This window comes from Geotrypetes seraphini, chromosome 5 (genome assembly GCF_902459505.1).
Source record: "Geotrypetes seraphini chromosome 5, aGeoSer1.1, whole genome shotgun sequence".
Classification (NCBI taxonomy): Eukaryota; Metazoa; Chordata; class Amphibia; order Gymnophiona; family Dermophiidae; genus Geotrypetes; species Geotrypetes seraphini.
Window position 1 is genome coordinate 39,333,470 of NC_047088.1, and position 21,833 is coordinate 39,355,302.

Genomic DNA, 21,833 nt, shown 5'->3' on the forward strand with positions numbered 1-21,833 from the left:
ATTTTGAGTCATTATGAAAATGAAGTAATGTTTTGTTTTCTTGTAGCATAGATGGAAATATTATTAAAGTAATCTTCTACTAACTCTGTATTTGGAATTCATCTTGAGCAGGGTTTGTTTTGTTTTAATTTTTTTTTTTCCTTCCCTTGGCCTGTATGTAAGTATTCAGGTTAACCTGACACGACCCTAAAAATGGTGGTGAATGTACAAGATACAGACCTACTTAAAATCAGTACAAATCCATTGCCAACAGCTCTTGCTTCCTTTCTGGATTCAGTAATGGTCTCCAGATTCTCAGGTGCAAATTAGCTCAACCTTTTCATTCCTGCTTCTGGCTCAGATTTTTATAGGTACAGCAGTCCTGGTGGCATCCATTCCAAAATATAGAGATGCCACCAGGACCAGATCTTTACAGAGCTGCCAAGTTACCCAGTTCCAAGAGAGAGACTTTTGGCCACTCCTAATTTTAGTTACATTTCAAAGCAGGGTGGTGTTTGGAGTCCTTGATTCTACCCATTGAAATCAGTGCTGCATATCCAATAAAAGTCAATAAGTTCTGAGAGTGGTATTCTGGAAATAAAAAATGTGTGAACACAAGGCAAATCCTTTTTTGTGAAGCCTGCCATAAGGGGATCATTGAATGTGGTGATTTCTTGGACTTTCCTGTCTAATCGAAGGAAATTGTTTTCATCTAATCCAAGCTAAGTCTGAGTTGATTTTTGGGAGTTGGCTTGGGGGTTCTCAGAGCGGTATTCTGGCTTTAATTCACTTGTGTGATTATTATAATGATTTATTACACTGTTTTTCACTATTTCTGTTGAGGAGCACGTGAGATATCCGATGATGGTGTGCGGGTAGGGGCTTGTTAGCCTTTGCCTTGTCGTTCCAAGCGCTGGAGGTTCTCCTCCCTTCGCTGACATTGAGGATATCCCGTTTCACAAAAAAAATTTTATATATGTAAAATAATTGAGGTCACACATTTTTTAATTCCAGAATACCACTCTCAGAACTTATTGACTTTTTTACTGCCTTCACGTTTGTATCTTTTGCAATCCTGTGGCAGTTTTCTTTTGGAGTTTTTTTGTATTGCAGATCCAATAAAAGCATCAGGATAAGATTGACAGAAATCCAGGAGTGACCTTGTATCTCCCTCCTGGAACTGGGTAACTTGGCAGCCCTGTCCTTAATTGTTTCAAAACCATTTAGTTAAGCCAATTTTTCATGCAACTGGTAGCTTTGGCATGGCTTATCTTAGATGTTCATGCATTTCTGCTATATAGGAAACATTTCAAAGATATTTACCTAGCTAAACTGGTTGTCTGAAAATTGCTGTACTCAGTCCAATAATTGAGTGCCCTAGCATGTGGGAACACATGTTTCACTATCTTTTCAAGAACAAAAAATGAACCCTACAACAAGGGAGGTAGAAAAATAAAAAAACTAGAAAAACCTCCCAAACTTCAAGGAAAGAAAATGACTAGGGGAAAGAGACAAAGACCAACTGAAAACTCAATCAACTATAATGTAAATTATTAAATATTTAAGCGGGAGAGCCCTCAGTCACACAGCCACCACTGGGAGATCCCAGGGAAAAGCTGACGCGGGTTTACACCCAGAAGAGTGTTAACTACGAAACATCCCCGGGCTCTCTCCGCATAATAAGTGAATAAATAAAGTGCAACAATAAAGTGCAATATGTGTGAAAAAATATAATTAAGTAAAAAAACACACCAATAAATTAAGTTGAGATTTGTCTCTATCCCCTAATCAGGGGGCCAAAAGGAAAATGAGTGTCCAAATCTAACCAAGCCGAACACAAACTAGAAGAACTTAGCTTCTCCGTGTGTGAGCAGTCAGCGAAAGATAGCTTCGTCCTACGGGACTCCGTTTCGGGGGTGCACACCCCCTTCTTCAGGAACTTGACTGCGCTGGGTCTCTCAGTTTCTCCGACACAGCGAAGATCTTGAAAGGCATGGTTGAACTGTATACAGTGAGGAACCATGGGGGCACTCATGGATTGGGTATTAATCCGTGAACGATGTTTGATTAAGCGGGTCCTGACAGTCCTCTGTGTCCGGCCCACTACCTTTTCATGCATGCTATGCGTCTCATTTATTCGCTCACAAATCACACCAATTCACAACTTTATATTTTACACAACATTTAAGAAAAATGCACTGTATGTTCCATTTTAGGACCCCTGAGGAAGACTTTAGAATCTAAACATGGCCTGTATTGGGTTTGGCTCTACCGTTGGAGTGAAATCCATTTAGCACTATCCTCTGTCACCTCCCACTCAACCAGTAACTCGGGGACTGCCTCGACTGTCAACAGTATGCACATAAATTGTAGAGTTCATTTAAGGCAGGGGTGTCAAAGTCCATCCTCGAGGGACGCAATCCAATCGGGTTTTTGGGATTTCCCCAATGAATATGCATGAGATCTAGTTGCATGCACTGCTTTCATTGTATGCTAATAGATCTCATGCATATTCAATGGGGAAATCCTGAAAACCCGACTGGATTGCTTGCCTCGAGGAGGGACTTTGACACCCCTGAGGTAGAGTAAAGGTGAAAAAGGATAGACTCGGGAATAATCTAAGAGTGCTAGAAGGTGACGTAGTGAGGGTGAGAGGCACCTAGGGTGGTGGCGCCCCTCCCTGCCCTCTTCTCCACCTCACCTCCACATGCTCCTTCCCTGCCCCCTCCTGCCATGCACGCACCACTTCCTTTCCCCTGTACCTCTGTAATGTTCCTGGAACGAGCAGCAAACCACAAGCTGCTGTCGCACCAGCATCAGCTCTTCCTCTGATGTCACTTCCTAGGGTCCAGGAAGTGATGTCAGAGGAAGAGCTGACACTAGTGTGACGGCAGTTTGGGGGTTACTGCTTGCGCCAGGAATGTTACAGAGGTATATGGGATGGGAAGTGGCAAGCATGTGCAGCAGCGGTGGGGCAGGGAAAGAGCAGAGGGAAGGCAGAGATGGCGCAAGGGGCGGACTGCTCCCTCCCCCCCACCCTTACTATGCCACTGGTAGTAGATGCATGGAGCAGCCCCTCAGTGAAGCTGGTAGAAATCTATATTCAAGAAAATGTGGGATAAATACAGAGGATCTCTGAGGTAGAGGAAGGGATTGTAGAACTTAGTAGATGGTGTAGATGAGCAAAATGGATAGGCCATATGTTCTTTATCTGCCATATTTCCTGCCTCTATGGTTTGTTCTCCTGTGAACATGTTGAATTAGGTCTTGCATGCTGGAATTATGTGGTAACATAAATGTATTTTAAACAAGTTTCTTTTCTCACCCAGAACTCTTTCCCTGGAAATCTGCACTTAGTGTTAGTGCTTCGCCCTACTGGGTTTTTCCAGCGTACCTTCACTGATATTGGATTTCGGTTCAGTCAAGAGGATTTCATACTCAAATTACCGGTAGGAGGATATCAAGTGGGCTGTTCACGTCTGCTTTGTGCTGCCATTTTATCATGTTATAACCTGGTGTTTTATACTTGGATATATTTAAGCTATGTTTAGACTTCAGGAAAACCATCACCCACAACCCATAGATTTTATTTTGAAAATTGTTGACTAGGCACAAAGGCCCAGATTCTCTATACGGCACCGATATCGGAGGACACCTAAAAAGCGGCCTCTTATCTCGTGTCAGTTGTGCGACGGAGCCATATACAGAATCGCGCCTCTGGGAAAGATAGGCGCCGGAAATGTAGGCCAGGGTTTTCCAGGCCTACATTTCCAGGGTCTATCTTTGTCATGAATTGTGCCTACATAGGCACTTTAGGCTGCCTAACACAGGGTTACCAGACATCTGGATTTCCTCGGATATGTCCTCTTTTGAGAACCTATCCGGGGGTCCGGACAGCTTTTCAAAACCTGGCACTTTGGGTTTTGAAAAGCCTCTTCAAATCACGTTGGGCAGGGAGGAAGTCCACGCATGCATGGATGCCAAGCAATGACGTCAAGCACACGCACGTATGCATGTGACATCAGCGGTGGGGGGGGGGGATAGGGTGGGACTGGGGGATTAGGGTGTTACAGGGCGGGGATGGGGGGGGCGGGTTTAGGAGTCCAGATTTTCCGATTGGAAAACCTGGCAACCCCAGCCTAACACCACTTCTGGCATTAGCCACGCCCACAGTAGCTTTAGGCAGCCTAAAGCACCTACAGGGATGCAATTTTGACACCGGTTTTTAGGCACCGGTAGGCGCTTTAATGTTTTTTGCCATTTTGAATGACCTTTCTTAATTAACTTGGGTTCCGGTAGGAATTTCCCACAAAATGGTAAAATTTAACTTCATTGATAGATTCACAAAACCTTCCTTAATTTGTTTTTTTTTAGATCAGTAAAATCCTTGGGGACCCTTTTATCAAGCTGTGCTAGAGGTTTTTAGCACAGGCCTGTGAGGTAAATGCTCCGATGCTCCAGCAAAGCTTGATAAAAGGGGCCCTTGATGATTAGTTTTGCAAAAATATTGATTTCATCTAATATTTCCAAAAATATTCACAAGAATGAAAAAGTTTACTGCTTGCACTCATTTTGGATATTCAGGTCTGTAGTATTTAAACTGATTTTTATCTATAGCTATCAGCATGTGATTTTTTTTGTTTTTAATGCAGCTACGATACTGAATATGCATATTATGTTACATCACAGCCATGTTTAAAAAAAATACACTGACAGCTAGCTTTGAAAATAAAATCTAGAATCAGATTGTTAAATTACTGCATACCCCAGATAGAGGTGCTGAGTATGCGACTTCAAATCATTTTGAAAAGAAATCAAAACCCTGCTATTCAAAAAAATTTATCTAGATATCAAAACACATCCCCTTGTCCATCCCCTCTCTTGTAAATTTCCCCTCAAAGCCTCTACCACTCTTGTAATTTTCTCTTCAAAGTCTCAATCATGTAAACAGCTCCCTAAATTGTAATTTTCCTGGAAATGTCCAGTTATCTTCTTTTGTAATCCGCCTAGAACTGCAAGGTACTGGCGGAATAGAAGTCACTAATGTAATGCATTCACCACAAACCACATGCCTTTATTTATTTATTTCAATTTCTATCCCGTTCTCCCAGAAGCTCAGAACGGGTTACAAGTAGACATTCACAATTGTTTGAAAACAGACTAGTCATGACAACAAATAGGTTACAGTAGACCAGGAGTGTCCAATGTCGGTCCTCGAGGGCTGCAATCCAGTCGGGTTTTCAGGATTTCCCCAATGAATATGTATGAGATCTATTAGCATACAATGAAAGCAGTGCATGCAAATAGATCTCATGCATATTCATTGGGGAAATCCTGAAAACCCGACTGGATTGCGGCCCTCGAGGACCGACATTGGACACCCCTGGTCTTCATTGGTTTTCAGGATTTCCCCAATGAATATGTATGAGATCTATTAGCATACAATGAAAGCAGTGCATGCAAATAGATCTCATGCATATTCATTGGGGAAATCCTGAAAACCCGACTGGATTGCGGCCCTCGAGGACCGACATTGGACACCCCTGGTCTTCATTGGTTTTCAGGATTTCCCCAATGACTATGTATGAGATCTATTAGCATACAATGAAAGCAGTGCATGCAAATAGATCTCATGCATATTCATTGGGGAAATCCTGAAAACCCGACTGGATTGCGGCCCTCGAGGACCGACATTGGACACCCCTGGTCTTCATTGGTTTTCAGGATTTCCCCAATGAATATGTATGAGATCTATTAGCATACAATGAAAGCAGTGCATGCAAATAGATCTCATGCATATTCATTGGGGAAATCCTGAAAACCCGACTGGATTGCGGCCCTCGAGGACCGACATTGGACACCCCTGTAGTAGACAATAACAGAGCTTATTCTAGAGACCAGACTGGTCATAGCGAAGAGTACTAGGAGAAGTATATTGAGGAGGCAGTTTTAATGGCCCGATTGGTGGAAGAGGAAGGTCTTTACTGCTCTGCGGAAGGTCATTAGTGAGTCTAGCGACCTGATCTGTGTGGGTAGTCGGTTTCATAGCTGAGGTCGGAAATGGCTGTAGAATCGTTTGTACGCCGTACTCATTCGGAGGGATCTCCCTGCAGGATTGTTCTGCTTTAGAGCGGAGGGGCAGTTAGAGGTGTATAGGCGTAGCTTGGATGCTATGTAGGCTGGGGTTTTTTGGAAGAATCTCTTGTGTGTCATGACCAGGGCTTTGAAGATGCATCGCTTTTTGACTGGTAATCAGTGAGCTGCATAGAGCGCTGGAGTAACGGGGTCACAGTAGCTGAGGTTGTATATATGCCTTATCCATATAACTTGAAAAACAGGCCTAAAGTCAAATGCAGAGACATACAGGAGTTGACTGTTGCTGCAATATAGATAGAGGCTTATAGTCAAAAACTTTGAAACGTCCAAAAACCAGCCTAAGTCAGCACTTGGATGTCCTAATAGTAGGGACGTCCAAGTGCTGATAATCAAAACCAACTTTCTGGATACGCAACAGCATTTCAGAGCTGCTGTGCATCCAGAGCTCAAAGGGGCATGTTGGGAGGTGTCTTATGGGTGTGAATCATGTGGGCTTAAACCTGGACATCCTGTAGCAATAATCAAAGCTTTTTCAGGATGTCCTAGAGCAGTGGTCTCAAACTCAAACCCTTTGCGGGGCCACATTTTGGATTTGTAGGTACTTGGAGGGCCGCAGAAAAAATAGTTAATGTCTTATTAAAGAAATGACAATTTTGCATGAGGTAAAACTCTTTATAGTTTATAAAACTTTCCTTTAGCAGTTAAAAGGAAAGATATATAAACTATAAAGAGTTTTACCTCATGCAAAATTCTCATTTCTTTAATAAGACATTAACTATTTTTTCTGTGGCCCTCCAAGTACTCTATTTTTTTCTGCAGCACTCACATTTAAAGTTCAATATCCTTTCTTTCTCAAAACTGGCACATTTCAATCACTAAATTGAAAATAAAATCATTTTCCTACCTTTGTTTGGTAATTTCATCAGTCTCTGGTTGCACTTTATTCTTCTGACTGTGCATCCAATACTTCTTCCCTTCTTTCAGCCTCCTGTATGCTTCCTCTCCTCCAGACCTCATTCCCTCCCCCAACTTTTTCTTTCTTTCTGTCTGTCTTTCTCTGATTCCGTGCCCCATTTTTTGCTTTGTTTCTGGTTCCCTGTCCCCCCTCCTTGTTTCTTTCTTCCTTCCTTCCTCCGTGCCCCATTTTTTGCTTTTTTTTCTGGCTCCCTGTCCCCAACCCACCTTCTTTCTTTCTTTCTTCCTTCCTTCCTGCCCTCCCCCATGCCACCGCCGCCGCAGAATAGGCTGCTGCTGCTGCTGCTATCGGGAACAGGCCATCTCCCTGCTTCTCTTTTGCACGGGGCCGACCAACTCTCGCTGCCCGATGTCAAATCTAACGTCGGAAAGGATGTTCCGGGCAGCCAGGCAGCGATTGGCTAGCCAGAACGTCCTCTCGACGTCAGAATTGACGTCGGGCCACCAGAGTTGGTCGGCCCTGCAGGGAAGAGAAGCAGGGAGATCAAAGAACACGGTGCCGGCCTGATCCCCGATGGCAGCAGTGAGAAGGGAAGGGAAGCAGGTTCGGCATCACTGTTCTAGACGAGCCGCAAGTCGCATTCTAGGGAGAACAGTGGACCGCCCCCCCCCCCCTTGGTACGCCACTGGAGCAGCAGCGTATCTGGCCGGCTCGTTCGTTCAAAGCCGTGGGTGGAGGCTCCTTGCGAGATCCGCGCCTGCGTCTGAAGCCTCTCTGATGTTGTGACATCAGAGAGGCTTCCGATGCAGGAGTGGATAGCGCAAGGAGCCGCCAACCCGCGGCTTTGAAGAACGAGCCGGCTGCTGCTCTAAAAGGAAGAGAATGATGCCTCCAGACTGCAGGCCGCAAATAAAACCTGGAGAGCCACATGCAGCCCGCGGGCCGCGTGTTTGAGACCGCTGTCCTAGAGGGAACTTAGACTGCGGCATTTAGACCTGATTTAGTTGCTTCTAAGTGCCCTAAAGCTACCCAAACTGACCAGATGACCATCGGAGGGATTAAGACATGATCCTCCCTTATTTCCCCAGTGGTCACTGACCCTCTCCCACCACCTAGAAATGGGGGGAAAAGAACAGCACATAGAGGCTTATCATCAGCTGATTGCGGCAGAAGTATTAATTAGCTGAGCTGGTTTTGGGGATTACTGCCAGCTCAACTGATGGGGATTTCTCCTGCCAGGATTAGCTGAGCAGAAGAGCCCAACACCCCTCCCCACGACATCCCCCGACACCCACGGACCCCCACAACATTACTCCCACATCCCACCACATTCCCGGACTCCTCCCATATCATCTGACACCCCCAACATCAGGCAACACCCTCCCAAAATCAGGCAGCACCCCCCCACACATCACAAGACACCACCCAACATGAGGCAATACCCCCCACACACATATCACCCGACACCCCTGTACCTTCCGATTCAAAATTGGCAGGAGGGAAGCCTGCTCCCTTCTGTCTACAGGGCTGCCTGCTGTGAATGACAGGCCTTCCCCCTCCCAATGCATCATGGGATGCAGTGGGAGGGGCCTAAGGCCCTGATTGGCTCAAACCCACCATTAGTTGACAAACATCTTAGAGCATACAAAACCATAAAGTGCAACATGTCACTGACGATGTCTGATCTGTGGACCAACTAAAATGCTTTCCTTAATCTGACATTGGTTATTCTTGGAAACATTGGTTATTCTTGTTTAGATAAAGAAAACCTTTGCCTTCCTTGTTCATCACTTTTACAAAATTTTTCATCATTCCAAGTTTTATGTGAAGAGGAGTCAAAAATATCTTTGTCAGATCAACAAGTGGTTCATGTATCACATTTTCTGGAACTGTACCTGGTGGTCTAGCGGGCTTTCGGGGCAAGAGCGATCTTCCTACTCTCCTGACTCGTGCAGATCACTCATAGGAAATGGTTGTCATGAGCTCCCGTCATAGTCTTGAGAGACTACGGGAGCTCACGGCAGCCATTTCCTATGAGTGATCTGCATGGGCAGGAGTGTAGAAAGATTGCTCCTGCCCCGAAAGCCCGCTAGACCACCAGGTAAGGTTCCAGGAAGTCTCAGAGGGCTTAAAAATAGCCCCCAAAATTAAAATCAATTAAAAAAAAAAAAATCGCAAATAACCGAATCCGCGGATACTGAAACCGTGGATTCGGAGGGAGAAGTCTATATTTCTTGGTATATCCAAGCTGCATTCCAAGTAACAGAGCAACTACTTTAAGATCACCGCAGATGTTCCAGGTGGGGGCGCTACAGAGTTATGCATAAAAGATGGGTACTCCAGGGAGAGAGGGTTCTTGAGTAGGCAGACTTGTTGGGCCGCCGGCCCTCTTCTGCCGTCATACTCAATTTACAGAAAGAGAATTTAGGACCTCACTGCGTGCCCTTGGGGTTAAGGATTGAAGGTAGGGATCCCAGCTCTGAAGAAATTGTCATTTGCGCTTACAGCTGGCAAAGGTGGCTCTCCTCTCAAAAAGCAAAAGAGTATGAAGTCTATTTCTTCAAGCCCAAAAGGGGGGAGCCACATCAGTTTTATAGATAAGGGCTGCTGTGTTTTAGAGCAGTGGTTCACAACCCTGTCCTGGTGAACCACCAGGCCAATTGGGTTTTCAGAATAACCCTAATGAATATACAATGAGCAGATTCGCATGCCTGTCACTTCCATTATATGCAAATCTCTCTCATGCATATTTAATAAGGCTAGCTTGAAAACCCGATTGACCTGGTGGTCCTCCAGGACAGGGTTGGGAACCACTGTTTTAGATGGTCTTGGTAAGAAATATTCAGTCTTCTTGCAGTTACCCAGAAATATATAACCGGTATAGAGATAAATCCATGTGGATGGGATAAAACAAATCTGTGCTCCCTTCCAATTTGTTAGTGGTTCACATTCTGCTAACTTTGGAAGCTGTAATTCTAGAGAAATTCAACTTCTGTAAACAACATGCAAACAGCTACTGTATTCCCAGACTCCCAGTGCGATGAATATGAGCTCATATGAAAACTGGATTTTGTGCATACTGAATGTTATTTAGTACTATTCAATTTTGCGTATGGCAAATGGTGGAAAATTATTGTCGGAGCCCAATATGTATACATTCAACTGCCTAATTAGGATTGGCATACCGTTAAATGTTAGTTTGAAAGAAAAAAAAACAAACCAACAACCCTGCTCTGTTTCTATAGGTAGTTATGCTCAGCTCTGTCACTGATTTGCTGAAGTACATTGATGAGAAACAGTTAACGACCGAGTTTGGTGGCACCTTGGAGTACTGTCACAGCGACTGGGTTATCTTCAGAACAGTAAGTAGCCCCCCACCCAGCACAGTTTAAAAGTACAATTTCAGTACAGGTTATGAAGAACCACAAAGAAGTGGTGATGATCCAAGTTTTTGACACTTGGGGGCTCCTTTTACTAAGGTGCGCTAGCGTTTTTAGCTACGCAGCGAGAACTAATGCCAGCTCAATGCTGGCGTTAGCGTCTAGCGCATCTGGCAATGTAGCGCGTGCTATTCCACGCGTTAATGCCCTACCACAGCTTCGTAAAGGGAGCCCTTGATATACCGTTTATATATATATATATATAAAATTGAAATAAAACAAAAACAAAAAAAACATACACTGTCATTTGAAAGGAAAAATAAAATTTTGAAAAGGGGAACACGTATCAACAAAGACTGACTGGAACAGAAGGGAGGAGGTGAGGAGGGAAGACAAAAAATACATCAAAGTCAAAAAGAAAAAAAGAGGGGGGGGGACAAAGAACGGGAAGGGGAGAACAGTAGGAAGGGGGTTGCTTCTAGAGAAGCGTTTATCATTCTGTGCTTGCATAAAGTGCATCCTTTACTTAAAGGATTGAATTTCAGGGATCCCTAAAGAGGAATGTTTTTAATTTTGACCTAAATTTGTCCAGCAATAGTTCTGTCTTAATGTCTAATGGAAGTTCCATAAGGAGGGGGCTGTGACTGAAAAAAATGCTTTTACGGGTTGTGTTGTAGAAAATCTCTTGTATCGATGGAATTGCTAGCAGACATTGATTATTAGATCGTAGTGTCCTGGGGGGAGTATCAGGGATTAGAATGGAACCAAGGACTTCCAGAGTCCATCTCGATTGTAAATATTTTATTGTGATATCCAATATCTATGGGCATCACAGCAACCAAACATGGCCGTGTTTCGGCAAATTCAGGGAGTAGGGCTATGTCTATGCCATATGCTGCTCCTGTTTCACAAGACAGCTAGTGTCAGCGCAAACAGAGCATTCTAGAGGGGGAAAAAAAACTACTGTATAGTAACAACATTAAAAAGGGAGATTATGCTTAAGTGGTATTAGAGAAACACAAGGGGACAAATGTGTCCCCGTCCCTGCAGGAACTCAATTTCCCCATCCCGTCCCCGCACATACATCTTCGCAGCATTCCTAAATTTGGACTTCCAAATTTGAATGCTATATATAGAATGTGAGAGTATGTGTTTTTGGGGCCTGATTCTGGAAATGGTTCCTGCCATGGTAGACACCTATAAAATGGGTGCCTACCACTCGTCGATCACCGGTGGCTGCTGCACCCAGAATTGCATCTGTTTTTCTTCTACAGACACCTTAAACGCTGGCCAGTATTTTACAGGCCTACATCTAAGGCGCCTACTCGCGCCTACGAGAAGCACCTAAGGCCATTCCTGGCATAAACCATGCCTACGCTGGCCGTAGGCATCCATAGGCATGCCTAGTCATTTCTGTATGCACGTGAATGATGCCTACATTGTAAGCGTCCTTCGCCCCATCGATTTTAAAAAATACAACGTGCCTCCTGATTGGTCCATTAGACAGTGGTAGGACGCTTACCGCTACCTATGATTTGGACCCCGTTTTAAGAATCAGACACTTTTGTGTTGAGGGTGTGGCATGGTGGAGAATGGGATCCACAAACAGAGGAACACACACTTTCACAGTCAACAGCAGAAGAAAACCAAATGGTGAAGATGACAGAGTTAATAATGGAGTTCTTCAAGAGAGGGGCAAGGCTTTGAGCCCAGCTTAATTTCTATTACTCCACCTCCATCACTGCCATGAGGTCCTCTGTTGAAGGGAGAATCAGTGGTACACAGGTTATGAGGAATCAGAAATCCTTATTATGGGGGAAGTTAATGGTATGTCTGTTTCCAGTCCCTACAGATCAAATTTCTTCACACTATTCATATACAGGGGTTAAATAATAGTAATTCCTCCAAACAAATCACCCCTAAAATGACTAATATTGTACATTCATATGATCCTCAGCTGGCTCTTCATTCATGCATTATGTGCTTTTTATGCATGAGCTATTATCGTCACCGGATCGATTTTATCAAAATTATTTTTACCCACTTTTTTATAAATAAATATTTATTTAACACTTATCTCAATCACTGGGGAGGGGCAGTTAAAAGCTGCAATTGAGATAAGTGTGAAATAAATATTATATATATAAAAAGTAGATTTAAAAAATTTTGATAAAATCGATCCGGTGACGATAATGGCTCATGCATTAAAAAAAAAAATCACATAATGCATGAATGAAAAGCCAGCTGAGGATCATATGAATGTACAATATTAGTCATTTTAGCGGTGAAGTGTTTCCAATCCCTGGCATAAACCAAGCAGGAAATATAGCATCGTTGCTTGTAATTGAATCAATATACGTTACCGAGCTTGCAATTTTTTAAAAATAGAATCTCATTAACAAGCGTAGTAAATGAACCGACCTAATAGTCATTTTCTTTTGCCAGGCTATAGAGAGCTTTGCGCTGACGGTGAAGGAGATTGCGCAGATGCTGCAGGCTTTTGGCACAGAACTGGCTGAAGCAGAGCTCCCCAAAGATATGTATTCAGTGGAACATATTCTGGCACTGCGCACCGAAAGATATTGCCAACTAAAGGTATGAATAATCAGATCATCTTTATATTGTATTGGAGTGGAGGAGTAGCCTTGTGGTTGGTGTAGGGCAGGGGTCTCAAAGTCCCTCCTTGAGGGTCGCAATCCAGTCGGGTTTTCAGGATTTCCCCAATGAATATGCATGAGATCTATGTGCATGCACTGCTTTCAATGCATATTCATTGGGGAAATCCTGAAAACCCGACTGGATTGCGGCCCTCAAGGAGGGACTTTTGAGATCTCTGGTGTAGGGTTACCAGACATCTGGATTTCCCCAGACATGTTCTCCTTTTTGAGGACATGTCTGGGGCTCCAGATGACTTTTCAAAACCAAACACTTTGTCTGGGTTTTGAAAAGCTTCCTCGAAATCGCGTCGGGCAGGAGGGCATCCGATGAGAACAGGTAGTGGGGCTGGGTTAGGGTGGGGCTGAGGGCGGGGCAGGGGCGTAATGGGGTGGGGATGGGTGGAACTAGGCAGGCCTGGGGGCAGGTCTAGGGGGTCCGGATTTTACTAAAGTAAAATCTGGTAACCCTAGGTTGGTGCAGCAGCCGGGGAATTGGGTTCAATTCTCATTGCAGCTCCTTGTGCCTCTGGGCAAGTCACCTAACACTCCATTGTCCCAGGTATAAAATAAGTACCTGTATATATGTAAATCGCTTTGATTGTAACCACAGAAAAGGAATATGTTCAAGTCCCATTCCTGCAGTTAGGCAATAGGTTGATCCGGTCCTGGTTTTTCATTCTTATACTATATTGTAGTTACACTTCTCTTCAAAAAAGCTTCACTAGACCCCACATTCCCCTGCAACTGTTGCCCCGTCTCCTTCCTCCCCTTATTATCCAAGCTACTAGAAAATGCTGTTCACTGCTGTTGCCGGGACATCCTTGAAATGCATGCTATTCATGACCCACTTCAATCAATCAGGCTTTCACCCACTCCATGGAAACTGCCCTTATTAAAGTCTCTAATGACCTGTTCCTGGCCAGATTCAAAGGCTCCTACTCTATCCTCATCCTTCTGGGTCTATCTGCTGCTTTTGATACTGTTGATCACCACCTAATCCTTGCTGGGTTCTGTTCTCTCCTGGTTCTCTTCCTATCTCTCCCATCGCACTTTCAGTGTATGCAATGGGGGATCCTCCTGCACTGCTATCCTGCTCTCAATCGGTGTACCTCAAGGCTCTGTTTTAGGACCTCTCTTTTTCTTCGTATATACCCACTCCCTCGATGCACTGATCTCCTCCCATTGCTTTCAGAATCGCCTCTATGCTGATGATTCCCAGATCTACTTCTCCATACCAGATATCTCTGCAGGAATCCAGGTCCCAAGTCTTGGCCTGCCTGTCCGACATTGCTGCCTGGATGTATCACTGCCTTCTAAAACTGAATATGGCTAAGATTGAGCTTCTTATCTTCCTAACTAAACTCACTTCCCCCCTCCCCCCATTCTCTTATCTCTGTGGACAACACTCTCCTCCTCCTTGTCTTTTCAGCTTGTAACCTTGGGGTCATCTCTGACTCTAATCTCTCCTTCACTGCTCAGATCCAACAAACTGCAAAAGACCATCGCTTCTTCCTCTATAATATTACCAAAATCCAACCTCTCCTTTGATTGAACCAGTAGCTTAAAAGCAGAAAGCTTAACCAGTAGCTTAAAAGCAGACTATTGTTATATCATCAGTATAGCTACATAATCTAATATCCAAGTCCTTTAGACATGAACCAAGGGACGAGAGATAGACATTAAATAATGTAGGTGATAACGGAGATCCCTGAGGGACACCGCATGGGTTTTTCCAACTAATGGAGAGTTGAGTCTGGAATCTAACATGATAGGACCTTGATTCCAAAAATCCCTTAAACCATGAATAAACTTTCCCATCTAATCCTAAAGCATTCAAGCATATTAAAAGATTAGTATGATTTACTAGATCAAAGGTGCTACTCAGATCAAACCGGAGCACCAGAGCACTTTTACCTTTGATTATTAAGTTATTCAGGTAGTCTAACAGAGCAGCTATTACTGTTTCGGTACTATGCAAAGATGTAAATCCTGATTGTGAATTATGAAGTAATGAATGTTGTTATAAATATTTTGTTAATTGAAAATGAACAAGATCTTCCATAATTTTTACAAAACAAGGGACTGAAGCAACCAAAACCCGTTATCCACACTCTCATCACCTCTCACTTAGATTACTGCAGCGGTCTTCCGCTCAACCATCTCTCTCCCCTTCAAACCATTCAAAATTCTGCTGCGTGACTTATATTCTGTGAGAGCCGCCGTACTCCCATTATCCCTCTCCTCATGTCACTTCACCGGCTCCCCATCCAATTCAAACTCCTCTGCAGCCGCTCAATATCTCTCCATACTTCTCTTCCACCTGTGAGCTTAATTCATTGGGCAAGTCTCTCCTATCGGTACCCTTATCCACCCCTGCCTACTCCAGACTTCATCCCTTCTTAGGATTACCCGGTTTTCCACATGGAAAATCCAGACCCACGGCCCCATCCCCAGGCCTGCCTTGTTCCAGCCGGCCATGCCCATTCCGCCCCCAGGCCCACCCCAGGCCCCGCCCCTTTGACCCGCACAAGCAACGAGCGACGTCAAGAGGGCATTCACGCATGTGCCTGATGTTACCCCCCATTGCATACTGCGCGAATGCTGTCCTGACGTCGCTCGTTGCCAGAAGCTTTTCAAAACCCGCACAAAGTGCCGGATTTTGAAAAGCCGTCCGGGGAAATCCGGCTGTCTGGTAACCTTGTCCCTTCTGTTTTGCTGTGCTGTATGCATGGAACTAACTGCCTGAGTCTTTACGTCAGGCGCTGTCTCTACCGGTATTCAAACCCAAACTAAAAGCCCACTTTTTATGCTGTTTTCAACTGCTAGCTCCCACTCATGATAAATTACCTACGTCCATCCTATCATTCTTCAAGAAACTCTCCAACTCCCTATATGTCCTATCTGTCTGTTCAAATTAGATTGTAAGCTCTTCTGAGCATGAACCATCTGTTGCATGTTTGAACGTACAGCACTGTGTATGCTTTTCAGCACTATGGAGATGAGAAAAAGTAGTAGCAGTAGTAACTTTAGGCATCTTATAGAATCAGGACCAAAATGCTCAGAATGAACAGCCTTTTTCCAAACTGAAATGTCCAAGATATGAAAGCAGGCAGCAAAATGTACAAAACTGGCCACACAGATTTCCCTGCAGGGTAGAGGGACAGTCTAGTGGTCACCAAAGTTTCCTTTTTAAAGACGCGTTTAATGTATGAATTTAATTTTATTGATTCTTTTTCTTTCTACTTTTTTATTTCTCTGATATTCCCCATCCTGTTGCTTTTTACCATTAATGTTCTTTTAATATATACAATTGTAGTTCTACCCATTCTTTCCTTATGTGTCCGTTAGTCTGTATGATTTTATTTATTAGTTTTTATGATAATGTATCTAATTTTAATTAATCTGTTATATATATTTTTATCTGTAAATCGCTTAGTAAATTAAATTAAGCGATCCAACAAGTCAAAAATAAACTTGAAACCTCGCTACTATATTTTGCATAAAATGTTAAAGTGAGGTTTCTGTCCTCTTACTTTTGTTTGGAATCTCTGTTATCATGAATGTTCCTGGTCTGTTTTTTAAATTTAAATTAATAACACCCCCCCCTTTTTTTTTTTTTTTTTTTACAAAACTGCAATAGCGTTTTTTAGTACAGGCTGGCGCTGAATGCTCTGAGCTGCTCCGACACTCACAGAGTTCTTACGAGTGTTGCCAGCAGCGCTGAGCATTCAGCATGCCGGCTTACATGAAAACCCACTATCGTGGTTTTGGGGAGATTTAACACTGGCAAGGTAAATGCTCTGACGCACATTCAATTTCTTTGAGCACTGGAGCATTTACCTCACCGGTCCATGGTAAAAAACCTCTACCGTGATTTGATATAAGGGGGCCTAAATCTTAATTACTGTTCTGTAATATATATATTTTTTGCCTTGATTGTAAGATCTGTTGAGCAGGGACTCTGTTTGTAAAATACTGCATACGTCTGCTATGAGAAAAAGATAAAAGCATAAGGAGAGGAAGCGTGAATAAAGATACAAATTGCAGTCTTCTTTTCTTAGATGAAACTGTGAAGGAGGCCATGTTTTGAATCTATTTGACTGATTTTAGTGATTAGGTCAAAGTCAATGAAGCACATCCATGTCTCAAGGCATAAACCTAAAAATAGCAATCCAGTAATAAATGCTTCTAATCTCTTAAACTAAGGATAGAGATAAAATGTCAGGTAGCCATGTATTACTGCTAGCACGACTGTATGTTATTTTAGTGGGTTTAAAAATGACAGTGTAAAAGGACAATGCCATACAGAGAGGATATGATGTTCAATTTTTGCAAAATTCTACCCAATTTTTTTTATAACAGGGCTTATCTGCAAATAAGCTCGAGAGAAAAATAATATACCTTTGATTTGCTCTGGGGGGAACTTCACACACCCAACAAAAAAAGCCCCAACGACTCATTCAAGATTTTTTTCTTGTACATTTTGCCTTGTTAAGTAATAATCCCCCTCTTTTACAAAGGCGCGCTAAGCCTTTTAGCGCGCGCAAATGATTAATGCGCACTAACGCGCTATCGCGCCCATTATAGTCTATGGACGTGCTAGCGGTTAGCATGCGCTAATCATTTGTGCGCGCTAAATCAGTTAGTGCGCGCTAAATCAACTTTCGCACCTTAGTAAAAGGACCCGAATGTCTTCTATTTGCGGGTTTCATTGTCTGTGTTTGGCTATGCAGCATAGTTTTTGTTTATTTATTTATTTTTTTTTTTGCAACTCTGGCCTGCAAAGAAAATTATGCATTTGCATAAGAACTTGAGAAATGTCATACTGAATCATTACAAAGCTCCATGAAGCCTCGCAGCCTGTGTCCAATCCAATCCAATCCAATGCAACTGACAATAAACAAGGAACCACGAAACATATAACCAACATCTCAATGCTTATACTTGACTGCTACAGACTGAAAAAGCGTGCAGAAACAGACAAGTTTTCAACTGTTTTCTAAACTGTAATACCGATGATGCTTGTCTAAGATCCATAGACAGCTCATTCCAACAAATAGGACCCTGAACAGAAAACATCACTTTCCGGTAATTCAGAAGTTTAACTGCAGACAGCTATGAGACCAATAAAGAAATATATACTGGACAAGCCATAAGCTATGCATTTGTCTGAACTGGCACTGATGCCTTGATATTCACTATCAAAAATGTTTTCTATTTAGATTTATGGTACTTGCCTATTGGGAAGGTGCTATCTTACCTGGCCTAAATGCATATGATGCACACATTTAAAAAAAATAGGTAAACATGAAAAATGTGTGAAAATTGGGAAAAAAAAAGTTTTCAATGACCATGAACCAACTGGTTTTGTGGCCTTGTAAATCCCTAAAAAACAGTGTTCAGTTTTTTTTCAAAGGAGAGAGGCGAACAGAGGTGTTCCCTCGACATCTGTACTAGGACCAGCAATTTTTTACATATTTATAAACTATCTGGAAAAAGAAATGGCACATGAAGTAATCAAATGTCCAATGATGCAAAATTGTTCAGAGTTGTTACATCGCGAGCTGATTGTGAAAAATTACAGAAGGGACTTACAAGACTAGGGACTTGGGACCTGATCTCTATAGGCCGCCAAAGAAGCGGCTGCTCATCGCATGCCAATCACACATTGGCATCCTTTGGAGAATTGCAACCAGTTTTCCTGACAGACATCTTAAATGTAGGCCAGCACTGTACAGGCCTACATTTAAGGCCTCACGCCTACAGAGATGCGTAGGGACACTTGCGGATGCCCGAGGCCACTTTCAGGGGAAACCATGCTTGGACATCCGTAAGCGCCCCTATGCATCTCCTGAGGATGTGCGACAGATACCTAGAATGTAGGCGTCCTTCAACTGAGTTTTTTTTTTTAGAAAACGTGCATCCTGATTGACTGCCAGATGGTGGTAGGACGCCTACCGCTGCCTAAAATCAGGATGCACGGTTAGAGAATCAGGCCCTTGGTATTTAACTGGCAGATGGAATTTAATGTAGGCAGGTACAAAGTGGTATCTCAAACTGTGTGCCGCGGCACACTAGTGTGTCTCCTGAGATTTCAGGTGTGCCGCGGCACACTGGGGAGGAGGAGAGGCGCCAGCGCCAGGTGACTGCCTACAGGATGTGCCTCTCATGGCGAGAGGCACGTCCTGTAGGCAACCAGCGGGCACTAGCACCTCTCCTCTCCGGCCCTCTTCCCCGCTAGCACCCCCTACTGGCATCTCGGGGCCCTTCCGTAGGGCCTTCGTGCATGCGCGGCCATCGAAGTGATGAAGTCGCACATGGACCGTGATGTCATCACGGTGACATTTGCGCACTTCCAGGTGCCTCGAGCCGCGACACACTAAAGCTAGTGGCTGCAGCTCGAGAAAGTTTGCTGGACACTGATCTAATCTATAGCTACATGATGCTAGATGTTGGGTAACAATTCACCGCTCAGGAAAAGGATCTTGGACATGGGATACGAAGCAGTGTTGTGTTGTGTGGATTGCTTGGGCACCAGCAAATTTTAAGTGCTTGCAAATCATCTGTACACACTCGTACGTATGAATTAATGCAAACACAATTGACAGTCTATATTTTTATGCTCTCGAATGCATACAGGATACAAAACTGTCGAAACTAGGTGTAGGATGTACAGACAATGTGGTCTTTAAAAAGTACTGATTTTGCCTTTGTGCAGAAAGAAATCACAGCAGTAAGGAAGGAGGGAGATTTGCTCTTGAGTAATCTGGAGGTGCCCTGCTGCAGTACAACAAATACTCTTTCTGAAAAGCATGTTGACTGGGAAACTGTAAACAGGTATGTGATATCCAAAGCGTAAGTCAGATCTTCACTATATTGGGCAGGGAGTGGTAGAAAACTGGAACGCTCTTCTGGAGGCTGTTATAGGGGAAAACACCCTCCAGGGATTCAAGACAAAGCTAGATAAGTTCCTGCTGAACCGGAACATACACAGGTAGGGCGAGTCTCAGGGCACTGATCTTTGACCTAAGGGCCGCCACAGGAGCACTGGTCTGACCCAAGACGATGGACCACTGGTCTGGGCACGATGGACCACTGGTCTGACCTAGCAACAGCAATTCTTATGTTCTTATGGGATAATACTCAATGCGTTGCCTAAAGTTAGATACCAGGATGTTAAATGCTAAGCTTGAATTCTATATCAGCAATTACGTTATTCTATCAGTGGCATAGTAAGGGTGGTGGGGTAGTGGTGATATGCCCTGGGAGCCATGTTGGTAGGGGCGCTGGCATCCCTTCTCCTTTCCGCTCCCTCCGCCTCTCTACTCCTCACCTTGCCAGACACGTGCCCCCTTCCCTTCCCCCCCCCTAGTTGTTCACCGCCATGAGCAATGACTTCGACATGTCCCTTGCGGCAGTGTCAGCTCTCGTCACTTCTGGGTGACGTCGGAGGGAGAGCTGCTGGGATCATGAGGAGCACATTGAAGCTGTTGCTCACAGCGGTGAACAACTAGAGGTACGGATGAAGGGAAGGAGGGGCACGCACGCGGCAGGGGGGAAGCGAGGGAGCCGAGATGGGAAAGGGGCGCCTCTGCCTCGGGCTCCTCTCACCCTCGCTACGCCGCTGTATGTTAGATTAAGCAGGTTTTCTATTCTGCCTTTACCTGATCGGTTCAAGGTTGAATTATATTACAAGAGGTTGGGTCGGTTACCCAGGATGTTACAATGGACAGTTTGACACGGACATTCAATAGAGTTGCTAGTACAGTTATTAATACAGTTAGGTCATAGTTACAAATTCAGTAAAACCTTGGATTGCAAGTACACTTCTCCCTCCGTATTCGCGGTTTCCGTATCTACGGTTTTGTTTATTCGTGATTTTTCGGCCACTGAGTCCGCCCCCCCAAAAAAAAAACGTCATCATTTTACTGTCCTCGATTTTGCCACGTAGAGATTTTATTTTAACGCCAATGGAATCTCTTGCAGGGCAAGGTCCAGCCTGTTCTCACCAAAAGCAACTGCTGCTGGCCTAACCCTGCTGCCCACTCACTATCACAGGGGTAGCACAGGCTGTATGTATGCCACAAGACGGTGGACAGAGAAAAGGAGCCAGAAGGCAATCAAGGAAGAAACAAGGGAAGCAGGGCACGGTACATTCCCAGAGCTAGAAGGAGAAGGGGCCAGAGTGCCAACCCGCAAAGTCCACCATGTAGCCAAGGCTCATAGCAGAGGAGAAGCTGCGGTGCATGCCGGCAGGGTGAAGGAGTGGACACAAACACATGTGTCCTAGTGCCAGCCCAGAGCCTCTAACTCTTGCTCTTCTCGCGGCTCGCCACACAATGAGACCGGCACTTGGAAGCGAGCAGGCTGAAACCCAAAGTAGTGCCGGTTCCAACCATAGCACCAGCATCTGCCTTGGAGACTCCCTCCGCTCCTGCATCCGATGCCGTCTCCTCTTCCTCAAAAACCGCGAATAACAGTTGATACGTTATTCGCGGTTTCAATAGAAAAAATGATGTCACTTTCCCCAAAACCGCAAATTAAAAAAAGTTATTCGCGGTTTTTTCATATTCGCGCCTATTGCCAGAACGCATCCACCGCGAATACTTGATATACAAATAAGGTCTTGCAATACAAATGCATACAGTATACACACATCACAACTGAGCCGATGGTCCCTCTCTTTCTGACGATGCAAGAGCGTAGTGACGGTTCTAAACAAGCAAAGTCTTGCAATATGAGTACATACAGTATACGAGTACATGCATCACATCATCACAACTGAGCCAATGGTTCTCTCTCTGA

At 44.1% G+C, this 21,833-nt stretch overlaps 1 protein-coding gene across 3 annotated transcripts in view; it reads left to right on the forward strand.

Annotated features, from left to right (window-relative positions):
* The window catches only part of MCF2 (MCF.2 cell line derived transforming sequence), a 197,609-nt gene that overhangs the window by 65,406 nt on the left and 110,370 nt on the right, over positions 1 to 21,833 (forward strand). For all 3 annotated transcript variants that reach the window (XM_033946324.1, XM_033946325.1, XM_033946326.1), the window contains 4 exons: positions 3,309 to 3,428; positions 10,237 to 10,353; positions 12,817 to 12,966; positions 19,747 to 19,865. In XM_033946324.1, the coding sequence (XP_033802215.1) occupies positions 3,309 to 3,428; positions 10,237 to 10,353; positions 12,817 to 12,966; positions 19,747 to 19,865 (506 nt within the window). The remainder of the gene's footprint in view (positions 1 to 3,308; positions 3,429 to 10,236; positions 10,354 to 12,816; positions 12,967 to 19,746; positions 19,866 to 21,833) is intronic.